Genomic DNA, 27,711 nt, shown 5'->3' on the forward strand with positions numbered 1-27,711 from the left:
AGGTATACAAGCTTTGTCCAGACCTTGCAACAAATGGCATGCAATTTTAGATAATTACCGGCTAAGTATTGGAGCAACGAATTCTATGTAGATTCAATGCCGCACGGCGCACTTATAGGTAAAATTGGTAAATGGCGTTAATAATAAGCCATTATTTATTATTTCATCGTTATCCCCTATGGCTTGAGCCAACGGCTAATAACCAACAAATGCAACCCGTAGTCCAAGAGACCAGTAGGCGCCGGGTCGCGGTTGGCGCGCATCGTGTCCCCCTCTTCAAATATCGATAGTGACAAAAGCAGTGAACGTGAAACGTAAACAGAGAGCAAAACAAAATATGCTGCGAGACCGCCATTGAAATAAAGGAAGAAGAAAATATGTTGTCCAAGTGCTCAATTAAATAATACGGGATTTTCTTTCAAGATTCTCTCAACATGTACTGCAGAGAACAATGATGGTGTCGCAGCAGATATACTGGAATAAATATCGCAAATACAAATTCAAAGAGGCCAATAACCAAAGAATATAATACTCACTAGGAGAAGAACGCTAACTCCATACAAAAAAATGCCCCTTTCAAAAGTTCGTTTATACTAGTGGCGCTCTCTTTGTATCTCAGTACTAAAATTGACAACCGGCTTAGCCTGGCGGGTTTTGGTAGGTAGTGATCCAGTTCTAGCTAGTGGTTCTGGGTTCGAATCCCGGCGACGGAATTTCTTTTTGTATTTTTTAATTTTTTGGTTTTGTTGGGGTGAGGTTTTTAAATTAGTATTTATCAAATAAAAAAATATTATGTTACATATTAATCAAAATCACAGGCATCTTTTGTCCTAAGAGATAATGATATCTATATTTTAAAGTTTTTTTCAATATAAAAGGTAACAATACAGTTCATTATCAAGTTATAAATATTTTTATTCCTATATATTAGGATCAAAAGAGCTTAATTCGTTCGAAAAACATACAATAGGCAGGAAAAAAGTCATATACAATACAAATTTATGTATCGGACAGGGCTTGTTAAACTAACTGTGACACTTCCATATAATATCTACATACCTATATGAATTTTATTCAATGAGACCACAGGTCGGTAATTTCGGTTCATTATTGATGTGGGTACCAAATAGTTAACCTATGCTGTGCGTGTGATTATCTTTTGATTTTTTTAAGGCGTTATTTATGTTTAGGTCGCCTATTTTTAGCGCATGTTTTAATTCCCAGATCACCTTCATAATAATAAATAGAAGTCATTAAAATCTTCATGATAAAAACAATTTTATATATATACATATACTATTTATTGCATTTAATATAGCTTTTTATATATCTAAAACATGATCTTTGGCACATCTGATTTTACTCCAACATTGCAATTAGAGTAACTTGTAATCATATCACATATATCAGCCTATAAAACTAAAAATACATGAATATATGACAGACAAAGTTGTTATTACATCTATCCGATTGTCGGACACTTTCTGCTCCACAGCTCAGTGCAGCGGTCTTGTTGATGGTCACCGGGAAACTACAACTAGTCACAATTATGTGGCGGATCCGTGCCTTTTGATTTTGAGCCTTTCCAAGGAAATGATATGACGCCCAAGGATTTTTTGCTCACGTTGACCCTCTAAAACAAAACAGTCACATTTTAAACAATACTATAACCTATGTCCCTAATTACTAACCTTGCTAATAGCTACCAGAGTTCTAAATTGCCAGCTAAAACAATGTTAGAATTTACATCTATGATGAATTTAGATTGTAATTTTGGACGCGATAGGGCGGCCGCACGGCTTAAGAGGGTGGTAAGATTTTAATTTATGTATTTGAATTTGGCAATAGTACACTTATTTTATTTTATTTATTGATTAAAATATTTCTTGCCTTGAAATAATTGTTGTTTCTTAGTTTAGTACAATGGATTAAACTTTAACCGAGTCTGAGCGGAGATACTGTGCGGTGGATTTTTAATTTTAAATATTAATCAATAAATCTATTTCAAGAATATAAATCGTTATTTAATCATTTCATATGAAAACTGATAGTTTTGAAAATGAAAATAGTTTTGCGTCAATGACTTTGACAGCATTGACATTGCAGACTTTTGTCTATGTTCTAACCGGCCAGACCCAAGTGCAAGGCTTTATGGAGGGTATTTGTGCCTCTGACCTCCATAGATTTTATGAACATAGACAAAGACAAACTGAAATAGGTAATAATTTATATAAAATAATAATAATTGACATATGGTAGTGTGACATAAATCAAAATATTTGATAAAAATGATTTTATTTGTTCCCAAAGTTGAATAGACAAAGTCGATAGGAGCAATGTTGCTGTAACAAAATATTTTTATATTAATAACTGGTATCTATTTCCAGGAGGTCAGACCACACATGCGCAATTATGAAGCGTCATGTCTTTCTAAGGAAGTCGACAGGCCTTGATCGGATTACTAAACTGAGATTTTATAAATGCTGGACTGCCAGCTTTAATGTATGAGTTTTACAGTGTATTTTATAGATATAAAATAGCTAGAATGATTAAGAAAATAATAATCAAACTAAGACGCCGGCGAATATTAACATGCGTCGTCTTGGTGATTCTTTGTGGCTACGTAGTTCTACAGACGCCACTGTCCCCAGACCTTTACTTTATTCACTGGGGCCCTTTAGAAGATATATCGTGCCATTACATAGACCCAGACAATACTTTACCCCGAGCAGAGAGCGGGGAGTTTCAACCGCCATCCCGCTCAATATTCTTCCACGAAACATCTTGTAAAGGAGATTTGGATCCGCGGCAAGCATGTGCTGTGGAATCTGCGGCCCGCGCTCACCCTGGATGGCAAATAAACGTTCTATTCGCTGCTCCTGTGCAAAAGAACACTTTGAAAAATGGTAGTTTATCAGTGTTAAGGAACTTTACAAATGTTAGATTATCTAGAGTGCAAATTACTAATTACGCTAAAAGAACTCCTTTGGAGAGTATGGTTTCCGGTGGTGCGTTGAACAGGACACGGTGGCGTATATCGCACACGTCTGATGTGCTTCGGTATTTATCTTTATATAAGTTTGGAGGGGTGTATTTGGACTTGGATGTGGTGGTAGCGAAGGCGCTGGATCCGCTGGTGAGGAACTGGGCGGCGAGGGAGACGGACACGGCGGTGGCTGCTGGAGCCCTGGCTTTCTCAAGGGACCAGCTTGGTAGGAGCGTCGCTGAGGCGGCCATCAGGTGAGTTATTAATGATTCTTATGAAATAGAGTCTGTGCGGAAGTCATATAATGTATTGGTTTCCTTATATTCCACGACTCTTCTCTTTCCGCACAGACTCTAGATCTAATAGGTCGAAAATTTTTAGAATGACTTAATGTTATGCGCCTTTTCCGTGAACATATCTTAGAGGTTTATAATGTGTAGGCAGAAAATTCCGTTTATACAAAACAAACATGTTTACATGTGTTCTTTGATAGTCTTGTTCTAGTACCGCGATAACTACGTGTGAATTTTGATAATATTCAATGAACTTTAAAGTTTATATTTTTTACTGAACCCTCTTATTTTATGATGAAAGCCGTAGTAAATTGTACCCAAATCTTTATTTTTTATAGTTCGTGTCATCCACGATGACACGCAGATCTTTCAAATCTAACGTATAATAACATGACAATACTTATTACTAGTCGAGGCACGCGTTCGTCGTGAAGGACACGTTCTATACACTGGCTTTAGGGAAGAGGACCATTTTTTCGAAAGTAGAACAGATTGTTTACTTCGAGTGAAGCTTGGAAAATGTAAACTAGGTACCAAAATAGGCTATTTAGGTACAGTCGAAGAAATTGATTCTTTAGCAGTTTGCGGTTCAAGTAAAGTTGGTTGTAGATACTTTTGCTAAGAGATGTCCAATGTAAAGTGAACCGTAAACTGCTAAAGAATCAATTTCCTCGGCCGTACCTAGTTTAGTAGCGTAGTACGAGTACACAAGTCTTAAATAAATACATTTGTTTAATTACTCTCAAGGGAATAGATAACTGCCCAGATTTGTGACTGACGTACCAACTTACAGAGCGCAGTTCATGTATATTTAGGGATTTCTAAATAAACAACCCCGATCTCATGCGACTATTGCATTTCCGACGAAAATAGACTCAAATGTCGAGTTTCTTGTGCCTCGATTCAACCCAATTAAGCCAATCGAGAATGATAATAATCTGTGATAATATCTTGCACAATATCTGACGCATCATGTAAATCAAAATAATGAATTAGTTAATTACTCGTCTGATTTTAGCCAATTTTAGGCACAACAAATATGGAGTACCGCAAGGAAGTGTTCTGGGTCCGATTTTATTTTTGTTGTACATAAACGATATAACTGCGATAACAAGACACCGTAGACATTGTAGACCAGCTGCTTTTTAGACCAATTGATATTTAGACGAAGGTGATGTAGACCAGCTGCGACTTAGACGAGTAGCCCTATAGACGAGTTGCTAATTAGACCCCGTGATACTAACCCGTATTTTATACGCCGATGATATTTCCATCATAGTGACATGAGTGACATCAAACAAAGAAAGTAATTCTGTTAAAGACCACGAACTAGACATTATTAAAACAATTAACATATATAATAAAATACCTGTTGAATTCCGCACAGTGAATCTTATATTATTTAAAAATAAATTACATCAATGGCTTAATGATAAAAACTTCTATAGTCTGAGTGAATTTTTCGACACAGGGTAAATTAGCAATCCCAGTATGTATCCGAGTAATATTCTTAAATGAAAGCTTGTAATAAAATGGGACAATAGGAACCATAATTCAAAATGGTTTTGTTATTTGGTTGTAAAATATTAGTTTTAGTTGTACCTTAGACGCACCAATAGAGATCAGACAGCTATTCTGTTAGAATTCTGTATTAGTTCATAATGAATCTTATTCCGTGCTCAATAGAGTAGTAATTCAATAAACGCTACCTATGCGGCCTGCCCATTTTTTCATAGTGGCACGCGCCTTTGCGGTTTTTAAACAATAGATAAGACGATAACCCGTAGAAGCTCACAGAGGAAAATAGAAACTATACCCCTTTTGCATACCAAATTAGGTTAAGCATGTAAACCTACCGCTATATGTACCTATTACTATTTATTAAGACCTGGTACCTGGTAATGTTTAATGCAAAATAAATTATCATCGTGTAAATGGGTATTTTGTATTTTAATTTTAATTTTACGAGTCACATTAATACTTTCGCGCGCTTCGTTAGTGCAATTATTATTGCTGGTACGGTGACCAGATGTCCCGTATTTCAGGCACGAATTTTTCATTGTACCTTAATTTGGCAAAACCAAGCACCAATATACCAACATTGTCCCGTAACTTTATAATTCAATTTCATTTAATGAAAAATATTTCTTTTCTCGCACATGCGGTGAACACCACAGGACCCGGGATAAGTAATATTGTTTTTTTAAAAGTCTTTCATTAATAAATTTAGCAATTGTATAGGTTCTTGTCTATGCCAAGTTTTAGTAATAAAAAAAAGAGTTAATTTTTAATAAAAAAAGCGGCCAAGTGCGAGTCGGACTCGCCCATGAAGGGTTCTGTACCATTTATGACGTATTAAAAAAAACGACTTACTAGATCTCGCTCAAACCAATTTTCGGTGGAAGTTTGTATGGCAATGTATATCATAATTTTTTTTTTAGATTTTTCATTCTGTTATTTTAGAAGTTACGGGGGGGGGGGGACACATTTTACCACTTTGGTAGTCTCTCGCGCAAATTATTCAGTTTAGAAAAAAATGATATTAGAAACCTCAATATCATTTTTAAAGACCTATCCATAGATACCCCACACGTATGGGTTTGATGAAAAAATATTTTTTGAGTTTCAGTTCTAAGTACGGGGAACCCCCAAAATTTATTGTTTTTTTTTTTCTATTTTTGTGTAAAAATCTTAATGCGGTTTATAGAATACGTACATCTACTTACCATGTTTGAACAATATAGCTCTTATAGTTTCGGAAAAAAGTGGCTGTGACATAATCGGACAGACAGACGGACATGACGAATCTATATTCCGTTTTTTGCCATTTGGCTACGGAACCCTAAAAAACGGCGTGAAGTTTTCCCGTAAAATCAGAAATCAGATCGGTCACCCTAATTGCTGGTTACCATACCTAAATAATGAGTATTATTCGCCGTTTGCCGCTCTGTGAATATTAGGGAGCTTTTTTGATCCCATTAACGGCATTTTTTTTCGACTGCTTAAGACCAATGTAGGGAAAGCTGTCATAGGGCAAGAACTCTCGCTCTTGTCGCATTCTACGTTTGTCACACAGACATGCTCAGCTCAGACATAGAAAGGAAGAGCTTCACTCCTGCTCTACCGACCTTCTGTAAGTGGAGTATGTGTACAAACGCGGGAGTTAAAAGTGACGAAAGACCTTGTAGACGGTCTTATCTTTTGGATGGTCTTCACCACATTGACCTGAAGACAAAATTCTAAACTAAAGCTACGTATCCTGTTACATGTGGTTTATATTATGATTTCTGACCAGTCTTTTGCTGCCGCGTTTCTAATTGAAGACAGTTTTTAATTTATTTTATACTTTTAGTGAAATGATTAGATGAACATAAATGTTTTCTGTTATAAGTATTTTTATTACACACATGATTTATTTAGGTACACGTATCGGTATCTGATAAAACATTGTACTTAATCATACCGCGATTAAAAAATGTGACGTTATCTATGAAAAGGGACCTTATTGTCGATGGCGCTTCCGCCGTCATAAACGATGCTCCGATTCAAATACAACGTTGCGGGACGCAGTTCGGCGTAAGCGCCATCGACAATAAGGTCCCCTTTCATAGATAATGTCACAAATATCATTCATAACGCGACATTCATTGTCATACAGTCAAGTTCATAAATATGTATACATTTTTTCACCTAATCGTACTGTACCAATCATACCCACAGAACTCCTTAGCTGTAGTGTAGAGTATATTATATCGTCGCTTAGTACCCATAGTAAAAGCTTTACTTGGTATAGGATTAGATCGATCTGTGCAATATTATCCCCAAATACTACTACCAGTTTCACTACTGAATCGGTGAGCTCCATCTTAGGCCCTGTCTTCACTTTCCATCAGGTGTGACTAGAGCCAATCGCCGATCAGTTTTTAATAAAAAAAAAAAAAAAAAATTATTCATTGAAATCGAAAAATAGGCAGGAAGTTTTCGCGAAAACAACAGCCATATGTAAAAACGCCCCACCTATAAATACGTATTGTGGACATAGTTCAACTGACTGGTGGAGATTTTTGTGATTTCTATTCCACGAGTTATTGATCTGTTTACGTGAAAGGGATATCAACACGATACGTACGTTTTCGCAAGTCAGCACAAATTTCGTGTTCTGTCTGTTGACGACGTAGCCGTTGTCCAGATTGAAAATTAACCATTAAAAATTGAGCCGTAAACTGTGACCGTCCGTTCGGCCAATACTGCAGGCACCTATACAGGTGGAATTTTTAATTGTGGCGCTGACGGCAAAAACTATCGAGTTGATGTGCTGCTTTGCGATAACGGCTTAGGAGACTTACCCTAACTCTTTAATAAACTTCACATTGGCGATTGGTGTTCAGTAGAACAGACACGGGATCTGGTACTGGTAGTGTCCCTCAGTTCCTTATTAAAAAATCCACGCTGTGTACTTAGTATTATGACTTCATTGAAAGTGTCATTATAACAATAATCTACTTCCTTTTGTCGGACAATTCACTTACTTACTGTTTAGTCACTTTAGTAGCTATGGTTAGTCAGAGCAATTGTGGCTGCCCACGTGGAAAATGTACCAATGTCTTTTACTAATTACCTAGACCTAACCCTTTGACCGCCATAGTCGGCTGTGGCCGTCATCGGAAAGTCTTACCCACGCCAATGACGGCTACAGCCGACAGTTTCACTAATGCAATAGGGAGTTATGCCGAACTCCGTAAAGTTCAATTTCGCTTAAATGATCGCGATCACCTGGCGTCCGGGGCACGGCATATTCCTTCGCTGTCTGGCGTTCTGGTTAACAGAAATATGGACTACGGTCTGCAATAATATATTTTAATGTCAAATAATTTGTCATGATGAACCTCAATGCGGCCTAATTCTTTAAACAATGGACCGTATAATGATAATGATTCCTCCTGACCAATTTCGGCGACAGCGACTGTTTGTTTAGTAAGCTATTTATGAAGCCTTTTAGAAGACCGTGTAATATACGAGCGGTGATCCAAAACTAATGAAGATTGAATACTTTTAGTGGATGAAAACAGTAAAAAGAGGTAGGTATGATTTTTAAAGCGGTTCCTGACTAGTAAATTCAAAAAATAATAATTAAATAATATAGATCTGTTAGTGAGGTAAATGCATTTATCTATTCATAAAAATGAGAGGCTAAGGAGATAATAATTTATAATGAAATAATAATTTATAATGAAGTGTTGATTTTTTAAAGATAGTCGACGTCCATACCTATTAGTTGCATATACAATCATAGCCCAAGGGATATTTGTTTATAGAGACATCAACGATATAACCACTAGAGACTAGTTTAAAATTTGGAGTAGATGTTGAGTAACATGGTACGGTAAATCGTGGACAACGCCGATTTCGTCGCTTGTCGTTATTTAATAGCAAAACGAGGTCCACGACCAGGTACTACGACCATTGTGTCAATAGTGAAACTACAAACGAGAAGAGAGTATAAAAGCAACTGTATTATAATCTCGTAAATTTAAATCCCCTGTTTTTGGAGAAATGTCAGAATATTTAGGATGATGGTCGGACTTTAGTCAGAATAATATTTTTTTTCATATGGTAATCTTACCGCAGTAACTGTCAACGCTAGTGTGTTACAAGACTTACAAGTGTCTACACAGCGGAACGGAATACCGATTAATTGATGCTACGATATCTTCACTAAAAATTAACATCATAGAAATGCTAATAGATAATTAATCCTTTATGTTTTTTTTTCACAAATCACAATATACAATTGCCTCGGCAATCGACACAATAATTATTGTTGAGAATTAATAATAAAAAAAAGGCTATAATTAAAGTTTCGCCAAACTGTAAAACAGTTTGTTGGCGATGCACTCCAACTAAACTAAAACAGCAATATTGTTTAGGTACCATATATCGACAACACAGTAGCCCGGCCAATAATAAACCGTATTTCGACGCAATATTGAGATAATAGAATAACTCAATTATTGTGGAAAACATATTTTAACTGGTTTTGTTATAGTTGTGTTATACATTTATAATGGTTATCTGTTCATTTTAGGTTGTTAAAATCCTTTTAAGTAAAATTAAAATTGTAAAACATGCCGATAGTTTATCGATATGACTTTATCGACATGGCTGCAACGTCTGGTTACTTATTGTTAATCGTAGGTACATAAACATGTGGCTGAGTGTGTGTGGCTACGGTGACAGCTGGCTTAGACTCCATCTTTAGGAATATTATATTATATCTATGGTGTGTTATCAGTTAACATGCATAATCCCAACAGTTAAGTATTAGAGTATTAAAGAGTAGGTATAAGTATAAGTAAACCCTGGTTAGCCGTTATCATGTTTGTACAAGTGGGTTTGGTATACCATCACATCCTGAGATAACAGGACAACACTCGACTTGTGAAACGGAACTGATAACTGGTACTTAGGTACAGTCACGTCTAAAATATCGACGCTGACAATGTACCAAAAATATGTATATATGGGCAAAAAGGTCATATTTTTGGCACTTTTTTGTCCGTATCAATATTTTTAGAAGTAAGTACACGGTTTATAATTGTTAGTAGTAAACTAATTAACTATGTATAAGATTTTACCGTTGTAATTCCAAACATCAATCAATCAAATCATTTATTTGCTAGAATACAGTCAAGTGGATGTTATCAAATACATTTTAAAGAAAATGAAATTATTAAGTAATAAATACAATGGGGAAAACTTATCGGTAGAGTGAAGTACTTATTTAGGTTCGTACCTACTAATTTATGTTAAATTATTAACTATCCTATTCCGGTCAATCAATACGCACTAAACTTAATCAAAAGTGAGCTTGTTATACGCATGCAGGGTGAAATAGAATACGTACCTAAATTTAAAAAAAATCGACTATACTTCACATTTTTTAATGCCATTTTTTCAAATCATTCTATTAATGACATTTCTGCCTTATATAAACACCCTGGAATTTTTGAAGACGATAAAAAATACATTACTTACCAATATGTCCAATAAAACTCCGTCAGAAATGTACATGCCATACAACAAGACAAGGTCATTGCGTTTACTATGTGATTAGTCATCGATCATCACGCAGCCCTGGCCAACTGCCATTAACTGACCATTAGGTATTACTGGTAGTTCACCCCAAACCAACACCTGGCGACATATAAATAAAATACCTCGTCATAAATGGGCGCCTTTCATCCCTTGGTTAACAATCTACTATTGATCCCTTTAATTCCTTAACCTCCCGGCCGATCCTTCGCATATTTAACACCTCCTACCACGTCTCACGTGTTGCGGCGTCGCTCTTGTCAATTACTAAATTCGGGAAGGTGATACAAGCTCTTATCAAATACGAAAAGTGCATGCAGTTGACCCTAAAACCTAACTTTTCTTCTTATTACAAAGAAGTAAGGTAAACGTGTAATATGTTTACCCGCTAGTGTGTTATTACATACATCTTTGATGTCCACTGTACCTAAGACGTGCAAATCCTATCATACGAGAAATTAACTTTCAAATGTACACTATTACTAGCTACCCGGAGGAGCTACGGAGAGATATTTCCAAAAATATAAAGTAAGTACGTCTATCGCCAGGACTTTTTCAGCTTTATACACGTCAAGTTTCACCTACAGTTTATTTTCACCGTGAAAAGGTAGAAAACAAAGTGTTATACGTACGTTATATCGATGAATAGAGGTAAATGAGTTCACTAATGCGTAGCTGAACACGATACTGTCATTGACTTTTGTCTGACTGTCATATAACCATTATAACTATACCTCTGTTAACAAATAGTTTTTGCTAATGAAGGGGTCAAATTATACTAGTGAAGTTTGCGGACGTTTAGGTAGTTGTAGCTAGCTAGGAGTTGTCTATTACGGTTGCATTTCTATGACGACATTAGAATGCGCTGGCACAGTCATTGTGATCATGTGTGTTAACTATGTAACTGCCACCGTGTAGGTACCTTATATATGTAGGTACTCAACAAGGAGAAGTTTTGGCCGAAGGGTGTCAAGTTTCGGCGGTTCCCCGGCCGGCTCCCTGTCCTCCCTGACACTAGTGACACTGCGGGGTGGCGTAATGCATCGCAACCAAAATGAGATTTTAGAGTTTAGTTTTAAAATATATTGTTATAATATGTATATCGTACAGTTTATTTAGGTCAATATAAAAAAAAATACTTAAAAATAAACAAAACTTAATACTAACTTAAGTCTATAGTCATATGTATGTTAGTTTTAAGGTATTTATCTATGTGCCACTAGTTGCCTGAACTAAAGATTATCGAGAACGTAGTACTGAATACATTTGTCGTTAAAGGCCAAGCCAGAACACACCGGCTGCATGTGCGTAGACATGTACGTGAGCTATAATATTGGAGCAGTGCACGCGCACGCAAGCAATGTGCCATCTCTCACAAAGATCTGTATATTACAGCAGCGTGCACATGCACATGCATCCGGTGTGCACGAGCCTTAAGCAAATGTAGAGTTTTAATGTACAAAATCCAATACTTTGACTAAATGTATGATACAATATTACTAGTATTACTACATTAAGCTGTATTTTGGAAAGTATTCATTTTGACCCCCTGTCGATAGATATGTATGTCACCCTGTATACTTAATATAAGAGTGAGTAGATGTTTGTGTGATGGGGTCATGTTCCAAGTTGGTGGCAAACACAATTAACGGCCCTCTATATAGTAAGCGATTACCGTAACCTATGGACGCTTGTAACTTGTACAGTCTCCTATTTATAGCACAAGAGATTAAAATTTTGGTAAAATTTACAAGCTTTTCAAAAAATTGGGGTTGTTTCCAATTTTTAAAAACGCTTGTAATACGATCTATTTTAACCAAACGTTGCCCTAAAATTTAACTTTTACCCTAAAAACGGCTTTAAATATGTTAAATTAATAAAATATATTTTAACCCATGCTTTCGTGCCAAAACCGTCTTTGAAAATTTAATTGTATGACGTCACAGTTTACCAACATCATACCGAAGAGTAAAGTAAGTATACATATAGGTACATACACACGTAACACCGAGGCCCCCCGTTGTCTACTCAGTACAAAATTTGATACTCAAGCCGTAGCCATTTTGGTGGTGGGCAAGCTGCATTTGTGTATGCGCGCGTGTGGGTTTTTAACCAATTAATAAAATATGTTTTCTGTAATAATTGAGTTATTATATATCATAAGGTATTCATTATCCATTAGCATATTTATGATGTTATTTTAATTTTTAGCAACTATCGAAGCTTCAATTAATTGCCCACCACCAAAATGGCTACGGCGTGAGTACTGAGAACAGACAACGAGGGGCCTAATTGGCCTATTCGTTTAAAAAACCCTCAATAAATAAATAAAGACTAAAAAAAACGGGGGGTCTACCGCAAAAACCGAAAATCGCTTATTGTGTGGATCTTCCTCTTTTACTCTTACTAAAACGTAATAAATAAATAAATGACGTCATCAGAATCTTCAATGTCGTTTCGACTTGGGTCACGTGACGTGTGTTAAAAGATATTTTAAATTCAATATTTACAAAAATATGCTCATTACCATTAGAGGTCCACTAAAGTATGGAAGGTAGAGGCAAGGAACAGAAACTCCTTAGGCAGAATTGTTGCAAAAGTGTCCAGCTGTCAGCTATAAATAATAGTTCCAAATCTCTGCAGAGTAGCACTAGAGTAGCTAAGAACCTAGGCGTTACTGACAGAGTGAAGTGCGCTGTCTGTGATTCGATTTTTTTGTCAAGTATTCTAGGTATTGTAGCGCCACCTATTTATGTTTTTTTGTCGGACACTTTTTGGCATATGGAGATTTTGTTCCTTGCCTCTACCGTCCGTACACTAAAGGTAGTTTAACATGTTCTTATAATCCATAATCATTTATTGGGATACTATTCTGCCCTAAGATTTATAGAGGGAAACAAACCCTATTAGGTGGTCTTATTTTATGGTTAAGGTTCTATATTTAATACTAAAGACAGGAATAACAAGATACACACACTGACTGACGAACTAAAGACTGTTCTAACGGTAAGTATGGGAAATTCGATAGTGGAGCGATTATAAAATTAATTTAATTGACAGGAGCCTTGAACATAATTGTTTCTAATAGAAATATCGACCATACATAACATAGTAGGCAGGCCAAGGAGGAATCGGACATTAGTACTAGAAACAAAGAGAATTGGTAATAGAGATGGGTGGATTGTCAAAGAAAATTTTGTAGCCACAGTAAATTTACTGCCATCTTTCAACACGTGGTTAAAATCTTTTTGACCGCCATTTGACTTTGATCTTATTCTTTCACTGATGTGTTAAATTTGATAAATATCAAAAAGTGGCGCCATTTTACCGGGCATAGACCAAAAGTTATGGCGCCATCGCTCGATCGATACCACCATACCTTTGGCCTATGATCTATTAGGGCTCCTCTACAAGATGGCCCATCGTACGCCAGTCTAAGGGACGCAGCTATGCAGTGGAATGAGATAGCAATATCACTTGCTCCCTCTAACGCATAAATGCGTTCCTTTAATGCCGGATTTAGGGGTCTGGAGGCCTCGGGGCAACAAATGAGTGGAGGCCCTCTGGCCCCAAATTATTTTCCAAATATAATGGTCAATTTTCCGAAGTCTCTATTGTGGGGGCCCCTCTTTTGTGGAGGCCCCGGGGCTGTCGCCCCGGTTGCCCTTCCCTAAATCCGGCCCTGCGTTCCTTGGACTGGCATACGCTGGGCCATCGTGTAGAGGAGCCATTAGAGGGCGCCACTTTTTGATATTTAACAAATTTAAAATTTAACACATCAGTGAAAGGATCAAAGCACATAAGGATCAAAGTCAAATGGCGTTCGAAAAGTTTTAATCATGTGTCGAAAGATGGCAGTTTTACTATGGCTAAACATTTTCTTTGACAATCCACCTCTATTTAAAATTCTCTTTGCTAGAACTTATAATACTAAAGTACTTATTAACACTTACAGACTATAAGTTTTGGGAAAAATAACATTTTTTGTACAAGCTTTTATCGCAGACTACTTTTCTTTCCACATACTCATCGAGACAATCCTAACACAATTACTTTGTGTTGTTTTATCACCATTAGACCAGCATCATGGCATCATATTGCATTGTCATCCGATTTCCATTCCATATTATATGCAAAATTTCAGAAGTGGATCAAAAGCTTACAAGATTTGACCCGCACTAAAAAAGCAAGTTAAATAAAATCTTGTTTAAAGTTGTGTTAAGTAGTGCAAATGATATAGGTACTACAACATTACCATGGTTGCGGCCGCGTGGGTTACTTTTTAAAACGAAGTAGAGTACCCGCGTGAAATCGCCTTTTCATACAAAAGTAGTCCTCATTTTCCTCTCTGGATATTAATATTATTGAAAATATTTTGACATAGTTTGTTGTATATGAACCACAGCACCTATGCCCCTACGTTTGATTTTTTGGAATTGTTAATTATTATAAGAGATAGAATTTAAAAATTTGTATGAAATATGTTTTTCGCTCCTAATTTATACAATATTAAAAAAATCTAAAAAAGTCCAACGTAGAGGCATAACTATGGTTAATGTACATCAAATTATGTAAAAAAAATCCATAATATCAATATTCAAAGAGGAAAACGGGGATTACGTTTTTATGGAAAAACGACAGTCCTTTTCCTTTCCCGATTTTATAACATTTCAAGTAACCAAACCTGCATTATTGTGGTAGATATAAGCCCTTTACACTATGAGTCATTTGGGGTCACCCTTAATTACATCACACGTTTAGGGGGAGGGAGGGGTTCAAGAAAATGTGACATGTTGTGACAAGAGGGAGGGGGAGTCACAAACTTTGTGACGTCACTTTAACTTCAACAGTATTTATTCCCTTTTTTTCGCTGTACAGTACAGTTAAATAACGAGTATTTGGAACGATAATCGTTTTATGCGATTAATTTTCTTTCCTAATCGGTTTTGTGATATAATTACCTACTAATATTTCTCTTGGCAAGAATATTTTGATAAAATATCAATAGTACCTAATTCGCTTCGCCGATTTTGTTGAAAAAAAAATCCAAAAATATGATGTCACACCAGGGGGGGAGGGGTTTGCCAAATGTGACCAAGTGTGACAAGGAGGGGGGGAGGGGTCAAAAAACCTAGAAATTCGTGTGATGTAATTATTGGATGACCCCTTTACCAGGCACTGTAATATAACGTGGTATACAAGTTTTCCTAATAAACGGTAAATACTAATTATAATTAAACTAATTTATAATCATTTACCAGAAGATTTGGAAGAGTTACTGACACCAAATCTATTTAAAAGAAAATTAAAGGCAGGGCTAATTAAACATATTATACAATAGATAATTTTGTCAATGATATTTTTTTTATGTAATTCTATTAAATTAATAATGTAATATTACGACATTTAAGATGGGAATCTATTTTTATAATAATTATATATGTATGTATATACTTTATTGTTCATAGAAATAAAAACACGAAAAACACAGTTACAGAGTCAATTTAATACAACAAAGGCGAACTTATCCCTGTATGGGATCTCTTCCAGTTAACCTTTGAGGAAATGAGTAGAACAGAAGTAACGGTGAATGAATGACAAACACAAACAAAAGTGTACAATCACTGAAGTTAATGAAATGCACGTTTTGAATACACATTGATACAAATATACATAGATAGAAAAATAACCAAAAAATAAATAAATATTCAATATATAATATAAATAGATATGAATTAATTATTTCTCTATACTATGATTTTTGACTGTATGACATTATAATTTTTTTATTACGTATTTCTTAAATAAGTAATAATATGCAGACATCCACTAGAATAAGTAGTTAGGTTACGTTAGGTTATGTTAGGTTATAAGTTATAACCTAAAATTTGTTATAAGTGTGCACCATGCCGCAGGGAGATACTAATTAGTATTTTATTTTAAGTTTAGTATTATTTATTTTTAGATTTAGGTTTTAAGTTTTATAGTTTAATTATGTTTTATACGATTACATTTAATATTTTAAATCAATAAAGCCGAGAAAGACTTATAACACTTATAACAAATTTTAAAATTTTGCCGAACAAATCAAAATTCAAATGAACAAATCATTTTTAGGGTTCCGTAGCCAAATGGCATAAAACGGAACCCTTATAGTTTCGCCATGTCCGTCTGTCTGTCTGTCTGTCTGTCTGTCCGAGGCTTTGCTCCGTGGTCGTTAGTGCTAGAAAGCTGAAATTTGGCATGGATATATAAATCAATAAAGCCGACAAAGTCGTACAATAAAATCTAAAAATTTAATTTTTTTTAGGGTACCTCCCCTACACGTAAAGTGGGGGTGAATTTTTTTTTTTTCGCTTCAACCCTAGAGTGTGGGGTATCGTTGGAAATGTCTTTCAAAACTAATAGGGGTTTTCAAGAAACATTTTTGATAAAGTGAATATATTCGGAGATAATCGCTCCGAAAGAAAAAAAAATGTGTCCCCCCCCCCTCTAACTTTTGAACCATAGGTCCAAAAAATATGAAAAAAATCGTGGAAGTAGAGCTTAAGAAAGACATTAAATGAAAACTATAGCGGACATGATCAGTTTAGCTGTTTTTGAGTTATCGCAAAAAGTTTTCCCTTCATAGTAAAAAGACTTACTTTAATTAGGTACTGATTATGCAAATTTGCCTATTTGTTTAACTCGGGTGAAAGGTACCGTTTCATCCCTTGGTTAACAATTTACTATACTTTAAGCTCCAGTTTAGCTTATTGTGACGGAAGAGTAACTACGGAACCCTACACTGAGCGTGGCCCGACATGCTCTTGGCCGGTTTTTTTATTTATTTTGCCGAACGTATTAAGGTTCTATATCTTTATTATACCGTCCCATGTACCATATATATGTTCTTCTGAATAAATTATGAATTTATGATTGATTGATTGACTAATAATATTGTCGCCTGGCTGATGGAACAGCATAGGTGATTCATCCACCTAAAAAATTAATACTGTTATTTATTATGTGTGCTTACTAGTCTGAGAACAATAGCGTGCCTACTTATTGGCTTTTGTTTAGATATGTTAATTTGTCTTAATTATATTAATTATCATAAAATAAACATGATACTAAGTGAGACCATTTAAACTATTTGGCACGAATGCTCTCCTCGCCTGGGTGCGTTACTGCGTAGTCCACGTGTCATAACGCTCCATATATCTTATACCTTTAAACGAGCAATTCTTGTATATATATATATTTCTGTGATCTCGGAAACGGCTCTAACGATTTCGCTGAAATTTGGTATAGGGGGGTTTTTGGGGGTATACAATCTATCTAGATTAGTCTTATGTTTGGGAAAACGCGTGTTTTCGAGTTTTCATGCTTTTTTCTTTCGACGCAGAATATGGTCGCTAATTTCGTAATGTTGGCCACTGTCCTTCTGGTCCAGCGGGATAAAACGCGGACTGCTAAACGAGTGTTACGGGTTCGAATCTCTCGCGGTGACTAACTTTTGTTTTTTTTTATATGTTCAAGTTTATATATAATTTTTTAATTTTTATTGTTTTAGACAAGTTTAATTTAGTAAAAAAATTACCTATGTAATAAGAGAAATTGACAATAGATGGCGTTACTCTGTGACAAGTGCTGTAAGGTTAAAATCGATTGTAAATAATAATAATTGTCAGTTCACATTTTACTTTTTAAGTTTATGTAGATTATCAGTATTATCACCTATACACCATCATATTACAATAAATAGTTATAAACGAGCAAAGCTCAGTCGCCCAGGTATAGAGAACTGAAATGCTGTCACTATCGCACTAATAGGGAAGAGTGATATCTTTACCACATTCACCGCTGGGCTACGGTGGTACCGCGATGTCATAGCCGATAACACGGGTTTCCCGGTCCGGTATATAACAAAAAAGCTTCGTAGAGGCAAAACGAAAAACGTTGGCTAAGCACCCTAATGACCCTGGCCGCGTAGCCAACGTGCAAATCCTTAAGGCCGGCGCCCCACTGCAGCGCACGCTATGTACACGACCCACGTTCCTATACAAAATTTCGTGGGCTTGCCCACGGTTTGTATTAAAACGTGGGCCGTGGATGTAGCGTGCGCAGCAGTGGGGCGCCGGCCTAACGATCCGTAGCGTATCGTAGCTATCTCTCTCTATCACTCTTCCACATTAGTATCTATCTGCCGCAAAACTAACTGGCGACTGAGATCATAATGCTATCTCCTTTACCCTTGTTAAGGCCACCCAAAAGTGAAAGAGATGGCATTATGACCTGACTCGCCACTTAGTTTCGCGGCAAGTATAATAGTATTAGCCGTTAGATTTGTAGCTGGCCCCGAGCGGCTAAATTTACCTAAAAAGCGGCCAAGTGCGAGCCGGACTCGCCCATGAAGGGTTCCGTACAATTTATGACGTATAAAAAAAACTAACTAGATCTCGTTCAAACCAATTTTCGGTGGAAGTTTGCATGGTAATGTACATCATATATTTTTTTTTAGTTTTATCATTCTCTTATTTTAGAAGTTACAGGGGGGGGGGGGGGGGGACGAAGACGACACATTTTACCACTTTGGAAGTGTCTCTCGCGCAAACTATTCAGTTTAGAAAAAAATAATATTAGAAACCCCAAACTTTATTGTTTTTTTTTTCTATTTTTGTGTGTAGGTAAATCTTAATACGGTTCATACAATACATCTACTTACCAAGTTTGAACAGTATAGTTCTTATAGTTTCGGAAAAAAGTGGCTGTGACATAAAAGGACAGACAGACGGACATGGCGAATCCATACGGGTTCCGTTTTTTGCAATTTGGCTATGGAACCCTAAAAAAGGGTCCGGTCACATTAACCGGTTATTGAATTACAACTCCTATGGTAATTGAAATAAGATTCAAAATGAACAAATGGAAAAATAATTTGCGATTCTCGTGTGGTCCCGCTACGGTTACTGAGTGCCGGCGAGTCGAACGCTACAGAACCAGTCTAAAATGTCTCCTCGATATGCGCACCCACACTGGTAGGTTTTTTGAGCGTTCGACTAGCCCGCGCTCAGGTGCCAATTAGAATTATATGACCCTTTTTAGGGTTCCGTACCAAAATGATACAAAAGGAACCCTTATAGTGCGACTCTGTCCGTCCGTCTGTGACGTCGCTAAATATCTCGAGAACCACTTAAGCTATCGATTTGAAATTTGAAATAGTTATGAACAACACTAACCCAGACACATTGAAAGTATTATTATTTTACTTTATTTTTAAAAGACATTGAGTGACAAGTTGTACTATAATTTGATCCTTATTTATAAAAATAAATCCTTGTACAAAAGCTTTTAATTACTAGTCTTCATTAAAGATCCGCGCATCTCTGCTCTATTTAGAAAGGTGCCTAGGACGCCACAGTGATAAATAAATAAATAAATAAATAAATAAATATTATAGGACATCATTACACAAATTGACTAAGTCCCACAGTAAGCTCAATAAGGCTTGTGTTGAGGGTACTTAGACAACGATATATATAATATAAAAATATTTATAAATACTTAAATACATAGAAAACACCAATGACTCAGGAACAAATATCCATGCTCATCACACGAATACATGCCCTTACCAGGATTTGAACCCGGGACCATCAGCTTCGTAGGCAGGATCACTGGTCGTAAAAGTGCAGTGAACGGTTATGACGGTGGGTGGCCGGGTCGATACAGCACGCGACCGATATGAACTCCATAACCAATTACCGGCAGGCGGCAGGTGGCAGCGATCGATTTCTTGTAAGTGATGACTGATGACTGATGATTTTACTTGACAGTATTGTGACCCGGCCACACAGCTTAGCTTTACATCGTTTAGTAAAATGAAAATTCTCCTTGTTAATCGCACACACAAAATTATTATTTATTTATTATTATTTTTATTTATTTATATGGGATTTTGAGTTTCCAAAATGTTCCGCTTGGCGCGCTGTTTCTAAATCCCATACTAAATGAGACTTAATATAACGCAAACGCGTACGTCACGTTACGAGTACAATTTTTGAGTCACGCTTCGTGATTGAGCCATTTAGGGTTTTAGCAGTTTTAGCTAAATTAGACATTCCAAAAGCGTATGAAGAAAAATATATACCAATATCTTTATTTCAGAATATTAAAAAAATACATAAAACATTGTTAGTAGGTACCATATCATATCATTATCGCTACATGTTAGTAAGTACATTAAAAAAAATTCATATCATGATATAAATAATCGTCGCAATGTATTTGACAATGAGATCAAGATAAATAAAACTAAAATCAATTACAATAATGAAAATATTCATTATATTATGTAATTAGTAATGTATGGGGTGCTTCAGTATCCTTTACCTGACATTTCTGACGATGCCAAATTCCTGTAATACATTTCTGATCGTCATCGCCAATGTTTAGCAAAGGACAGCATGGTGAAACAGGGAGCTGTTAGGTATACAAATATATTGTTTAATACATTAAATATATTTTGCTTCAGGGACATAAAGAACAACTACAGGGGCGACGTGTGGGGCTACAACGGCCCTGGCGTGATCACGCGCATCCTCAAGCAGCAGTGCTCGACCAGCAACCTCAGCCAAATGTCTGCCGCTACTTGCAACGGTAAAAGTCTAAGAGATAAGCGCCTACTACAATAGGTTCAGGGTATATTCGGTTGCCAACTATTTACTACACGGTCGAAACCTACTTATCACTAACATAGTGAAATGCCGCGTAACAGAGACAAAACTATAGTCTTTGTCTATATATTTTTTTATTCAGGACACCTAAAGGCCTCCAAAGAGCCTAGCCAATCGTTTGCGCCGTAGCAAACGAAACGGTAATCGCTCTGTATTACTTTCCATATTAGGGCAACAGAGAGACATTAGCGTATCGTTCAATACAGCGCGCACGACATCTCAGCTAGGCCTCGGATGACCGGTAGGTGCCCCATTATGCGCCGAGGCCTTCGTAGCCAGTTCGAGGATTCCGTAGCCAAATGGCAAAAAACGGAACCCTTATAGATTCGTCATGTCCGTCTGTCTGTCCGTTTATGTCACAGCCACTTTTTTCCGAAACTATAAGAACTTTGTAAGTAGATGTATTCTATGGACCGCATTAAGATTTTAACACAAAAATAGAAAAAAAAAACAATAAATTTTGGGGGTTCCCCATACTTAGAACTAAAACTCAAAAATTTTTTTTCATCAAACCCATACGTGTGGAGTATCTATGGATAGGTCTTCAAAAATGATATGGAAGTTTCTAATATCATTTTTTTCTAAGCTGAATAGTTTGCGCGAGAGACACTTCCAAAGTGGTAATATGGGTGTCCCCCCCCCCCCTGTAACTTCTAAAATAAGAGAATGAACCTAAAAAAAATATATGATGTACATTACCATGCAAACTTCCACCGAAAATTGGTTTTGAACGAGATCTAGTGGGTAGTTTTTTTTAATACGTCATAAAATAAAAATCTTTTTTTTTTCATCTAAATCATCTAATACGTGTGGTGTGGTATCTATGGATAGGTCTTCAAAAATGATATTTAGGTTTTCTAATATCATTTTTTTCTAAACTGAATAGTTTGCGCGAGAGACACTTCCAAAGTGGTAAAATGTGTGTCACCCCCCCCCCCCCCCCACCTGTAACTTCTAAAATAACAGAATAAAAAATCTAAAAAAATATATGATATACATTACCATGCAAACTTCCACCGAAAATTGGTTTGAACGAGATCTAGTAAGTAGTTTTTTTACTACGTCATAAATGGTACGGATCCCTTCATGGGCGACTCGTACTTGGCCGCTTTTTTCTGAATAAAACTGAAAAAAAGTAAAAAAAGTTTGAACAAGCATTTTATTTTATCCGACATTTCCATCCCTAAGCCCATGGCTTAATTAAACAGTTTTTTAAAGACTAACTTTGTTTTTCAGGTTTCGAGGTGTACGGTCCCCAGTTCTTCTACCCGGTGGAATACTGGAAAGGATGGGAATACTTCAAGCCGGGCGAGATAAAATTAGAAGACACTGCGTACATTTTCCACGTATGGAACAAACTGACAGGTCACCTCGATGTCCATAAGGATTCTCCTTTCGCTAAATTAGCAAGGAAATACTGCCCCAGTGTTTATAAATTATATGGCAAAGACTTTTTACTACCTGTTACCCTTAATTCAACGAAGTAAATTCGTAGCATAATAATATGATAGTTGTAATTTTGCCGAATAATTATTTATATAAGAATAGAATATTCAGACAATTGACAGATATTCGAGAATAAAGCACGAAGTGAATCTGTGCTAAAATATACTCAAACACACCCAAATTATCAGTAGCAAAATGTGCAAAATTCAAATTTCTGTGGAAAGTCTCTTCGCGCCTATAGTTTTTAAATTTGCCGTCCTTTTCTACTGACAAAGTCAGTGTCAAAGGGCCAGTGTATAAATATCCAATTTATAATTTATATTCTGTCAAGCTCAAACCCATTATCGTGTCATAGAAAATTTAAAATTTCGCACCTTTTTCTACTACTGTTGTTTGACAGGTTTAATAGAAGTTTTGACAACCAACCGCGCGTTTTTTTAACCGCCCTATAATGCGTTGTTCACACGATGCGCCTAAGAGTATGTATCAACAATATTTTTGTTTAAGTGTTTTAAGATGGTTTTAAGCTTTATACTCATGGCTGAAACATGATATGTGTATATTAGGAAAGTAAAAATATAAGTATTTTCTTGAATTAAAGAATAATCTGTTAAGTCTGTCAAACCATACAATACGTCAGTAGAAAAAAGCGTAAAATTTAAAAAAATGTAAGCGTGAAGGGCTACTATTCCATAGAAACTTTTCATTTCGTGCCTTTTTCTACTCACAAAGTTGTTTGACAGACTATTAGTTCGTATTTCATAGGCGGATCAATGGGGGACAAATAAAAATCACTCTTAGACCTAGCATATGTTACGAATTATAATATGTGGGAAGTTGTTTAACCAGTGTCGATGGAGTTAAAGATATTTTATGTCATATCAGTATTGGCTTATCTAAACTGAGGATATTTAGTCTACTCAGGTCCCAATACCTACATTTTATTTCGTTTTATCAATGAGTACCTGGGCGACCGAGCTTTGCTCGGTTATAATATAACTATTTATTGTAATATGGTGGTGTATAGGTGATAATCTACATAAACTTAAAAAATAAAATGTGAACTGACAATTATTATTATTTACAATCGATTTTAACCTTACAGCACTTGTCACAGAGTAACGCCATCATTGCCAATTTCTCTTATTACATAGGTCATTTTTTTACTAAAACAAACTTGTCTAAAACAATAAAAATTAAAAAATTATATATAAACTTGAACATATAAAAAAAAAAACAAAAGTTAGTCATCGGGCGAGATTCGAACCCGTAACACTCGTTTAGCAGTCCGCGTCTTAACCCGCTGAACCAGACGGACAGTGGCCGGCAACACGGAATTAGCGACCATATTCTGCGTCGAAAGAAAAACACATGGAAACTCGAAAACACGCGTTTTCCCAAACATAAGACTAATCTAGATAGATTGTATACCCCCAAAAACCCCCATATACCAAATTTCAGCGAAATCGTTAGAGCCGTTTCCGAGATCACAGAAATATATATACATATATATATACAAGAATTGCTCGTTTAAAGGTATAAGATAACGTGTTATTTACCGAAAGTTTACATACGAGGAAGATTAGATATCTACCTAATCATGTCCGAACGTATGGAACTTTACACATAAAGTTGAGCTCCTGTCAACTGAATTTTTTTCACTGCACAAATTTCTACAACTTTATCACCGGTAAGTATTTACCTGCTTAAGGGCCAATGGGGTTGGCCGGTCGAAGTATTTAACAGATGGCGCCATCATAGCTTGCCCTGTCAATCCCTAGAATTGTGTCAAATTCTTGTTTTTTTTTTGGAATTTTGTGACCTGGATTCCAGTACTTTAAGCCAAATCTCATAGAACAAAACTAGAGACAGGGGCAAGCTATGATGGCGCCATCTATGCAAACCTTTGACAGTTGCCAATCCCATTACATCCCACATCCACATGCAAACAAGCCCGACGAGTAAGAGTATTTTTCCATTTCACCAAATATCAGGACATCTTTTACAAGATTTGACATGTAAAAAATACTTTGTCTCTAATAGGGTTATTTCCATCTACAAATCTTAGGGCAGAATTGTATCCCAATAAATTCTTTTGGATTATAAGAACATGCTAAACGGCTTTTAGGGGACCTGTAATGACCATATTTTTGTAAATATTAAATTTAAAATATCTTTTGGCACACGTCACGTGACCAAACTCGAAACGTCATTGAAGATTCTGATGACGTCACAACTCTCGGATTCACACTGTTGACAGTTAGGCGAAAAATAACAAATGACATATGTTGACAGTTCGTATCTTCTACGTTTGTATGTAGTTATGTGTCACACCGTAAACTGTGACGTCACACAATTTTCAAAGAGCGTTTTGGGCGCCAAAGCATCTGTCAAAATATATTTTGTTAATTTAAGATATTTAAAGCCGTTTTTAGTATAAATGTAGTTGAATTTTAGGGCAACTTTTAGTTAATATAGAACGTAATACAAGCGTTTCAAAAAATTGGAAACAACCCTATTGCCAAAAATATTCAATGTTTGGTATTTTTGCATATGAACCATTTTTTAAATTTCTAATATTGTTAACGATGTCCTGATATTCCGTGAAATGGAAAACGATTATCAGGCCCGACATCGGGACTGACTTCGGGCCCGATATCAGGAGGTGTGGATGTATGTAATTGGCCCTGCGCTTGATAATGATAATCATGTTTCAGAGTCCTGAAAATTTTAATTACTTACTGTTAAATAGGTATAGTAAAAAGTAACTATTGTGTAAGTATAATCAGGGCCGGATTTAGGGGAGGGCAACCGGGGCTACTGCCCCGGGCCTCTACAAAAGAGAGGCCCCCACAATAAAGAATTCGGAAAATTTATCATTTTATTTGGAAAAAATTTGGGGCCAGGGGGCCTCCACTCCTTTATTGCCCGAGGCCTCCAGACCTCTAAATCCGGCATTGAGTATAATGTTACATTGTGACTTGTTGTTAATAGGATATAAGAAAAGTAATACGACTAATATTGTATAGTTTTAAAATATGTGGTTACCAATCCCAATCAGGCTTGAAAGGGAAGGTTTTGAAATTCTTGCTCAAGAGCCAAGTCAGAAGATAGAATTATATTCGATAATGCCGCTTCATTTTCAGATATTCGTCTTTATATAATGTCCTATAATATTTATTAAAAAAAAAAAAAATATTCATGGTACAAATACAAACAGAGTTTTATAAGTAGATACACAGAATACGAATATTAACACTGCTACCAGGAAGGAATATTGGAAAATGTGTTTTTATTGGGGTTCCTTACCAAAAATGTACAAAAGGAGGGTTCCTTTGAAGGTGCGAATATGTCCGTCCGTCCTCTATTCGTCATACTGCCAAATATCTCGAGAACTACTTGAGCTATCGATTTAAAATTTGAAATGGTTATGAACAAAGCTAACCCAAATACATTGAAAGTGTAATTTTATATTTTATTAAGTATAGAAAATGCCCAATATAAAGAGGGGGGCAATTTTCAAAGTCTAATTACGAGGCCAAGTGGAGTAGGTATCATTTAAAAGATCTCAAATTGAACATTCCAAAAAAAATTTTCATAGTAAAAAAAGTTTTTTGAAGGAAAATGTTAAAAAATTACTTATTTTTTTCAAATTAGTTAGCCAATTTACCGATAGATGGCACGTTCGTAATTATTCTTAGGGCCTGTTTCACAATGTCCGAGTAAATTATTGAATATAGCTATACTTAACAAATATTTTAACTGCCAGATAAAATTACCTTAAGATCTAAAGGTATTTATCTACCAGTTAAGATTATTATGAAGATTGTGAAACGCCAACGACTTTATTCGCCAGATAAGTGGCAAGTAGCTTATTAAGGAATTTACTTGGACATTGTGAAACAGGCCCTTAGTATACTTACCCTTAGGTCAAAACCCTTTCGTGTTTAATGTTAAATGGGATAATTGAAAGTTTGTACGGAACCCTCGGTGCGCGAGTTAAACGGACTCGCACTTGCCCGGGTTTTTCTTTAAAAAAGATTGACGAGATAGATTATTATGCATAGGGACTGTGTCCAGACCCCTGTTGTACTGTGAAACGTCGTATATTGGTATATGTGATGATGATACTTAAATGATAATCTATCGACATCAGTATAAAAACTTAAGCATGTAAATCAAACTAGGACCAAATATACTATGCGTAATATTATGATAATGAGTTAAATTGATATTACATTTAAGAGCCCGCACACACAGAGAGCGGTCTGGAGTTCTGCGTTCTTTGCAATGTAGGTAGCCAAAGTAGCTCCTAATTATGACGCTCAGGAGCCGTTGAGAGGGCCTACCGCGAACTTTACTCCAATTAAGAGTGACAGAGAAAGATTCCCGCAATTTGCGAATTAAGGTGTGTTTGCGGTGGGCCCTCAAAACACAGCAGTCAAAGAGAACGCCTGCGTCTCAAAGTTCGTTGCCCGTTAGGACACAGAACGCCAGAATGTCACGATAAAAACCGCCTTAGATATATGTGACGTCTTGGCTCCGTTGTATGACAAGGTGGTAAATAAAATACAGATTGTGATCGTATTCTTTGCGACCGGTCCGCTTGCCCCGGCACTTGACAACATAGTGTCGACTTGTAGGTAGTTCTCAATCATACTTTTATTGTGTAAGCGTCACTATATAGAAAAAAAAACCAGCAAGTCAGAGAAAGGTGTATTCTCTTCTCTATGATTTAATTCATAATGACTACAAGAATCAGGACAAAAAACTGAACTTTGGCTTGAAAGTACATCAGTAAAAACAATTATTTCAATCCATTACTCTTACTTACACTTTTTTTACTAGGTACATTGAATATTAATTTTAGCTCATTTTAGTGATAAAACCATGGTAAAACAAACAGATCAATAATATTATAGCTTGTTCTCGCGTTGTATTTATGTTGGTGGACTCAGTGCTTTCATTTTTTTAAATGCCTCTAGTCATTTTGCACGTACGATAACACAAACAAAAATAGAAAACAAGATTTTGCATCAGCTGCCCGCAGAATGTGGACCTCCAGTCCGCTCCCTGAGTGCGCGGGATCTAAGTTTTTAAGATGATTTGTAGACGAGGAGTAGTTTTAGTGTTCTTTTTTATAATAAATAATAAACAGCAGTATTGAAATTGACTT

The 27,711-nt window shown here is 36.0% G+C and overlaps 1 protein-coding gene across 2 annotated transcripts; it reads left to right on the forward strand.

Moving 5' to 3' along the window:
* LOC133521841 (lactosylceramide 4-alpha-galactosyltransferase-like) lies at positions 1-27,704 on the forward strand. Of its 2 annotated transcripts, XM_061856935.1 has the most exons (4): positions 1-314; positions 2,518-3,240; positions 20,888-21,012; positions 22,326-27,704. In XM_061856935.1, the coding sequence occupies exons 2-4, from the start codon at positions 2,546-2,548 to the stop codon at positions 22,574-22,576; spliced, it is 1,071 nt and encodes a 356-aa protein (XP_061712919.1). In that variant the 5' UTR covers positions 1-314; positions 2,518-2,545; the 3' UTR covers positions 22,577-27,704. The 2 variants fall into 2 exon arrangements, with proteins under 2 accessions (XP_061712919.1, XP_061712918.1); XM_061856934.1 differs by lacking the exon at positions 1-314 and having other exon boundaries at positions 2,389-3,240.
* The last annotated feature ends 7 nt before the right edge of the window (positions 27,705-27,711 follow it).

The sequence above is a fragment of the Cydia pomonella genome, chromosome 10 (genome assembly GCF_033807575.1).
Source record: "Cydia pomonella isolate Wapato2018A chromosome 10, ilCydPomo1, whole genome shotgun sequence".
Taxonomy (NCBI): Eukaryota; Metazoa; Arthropoda; class Insecta; order Lepidoptera; family Tortricidae; genus Cydia; species Cydia pomonella.

Coding starts and splice junctions, on each gene's coding strand:
- LOC133521841 (XM_061856934.1), top strand. CDS start 2,501: ATGTATGAGTTTTACAGTGTATTTTATAGATATAAAATAGCTAGAATG. Junction 3,241..20,887: donor GTCGCTGAGGCGGCCATCAG/GTGAGTTATTAA, acceptor ATTTTGCTTCAG/GGACATAAAGAACAACTACA. Junction 21,013..22,325: donor GTCTGCCGCTACTTGCAACG/GTAAAAGTCTAA, acceptor TTTGTTTTTCAG/GTTTCGAGGTGTACGGTCCC.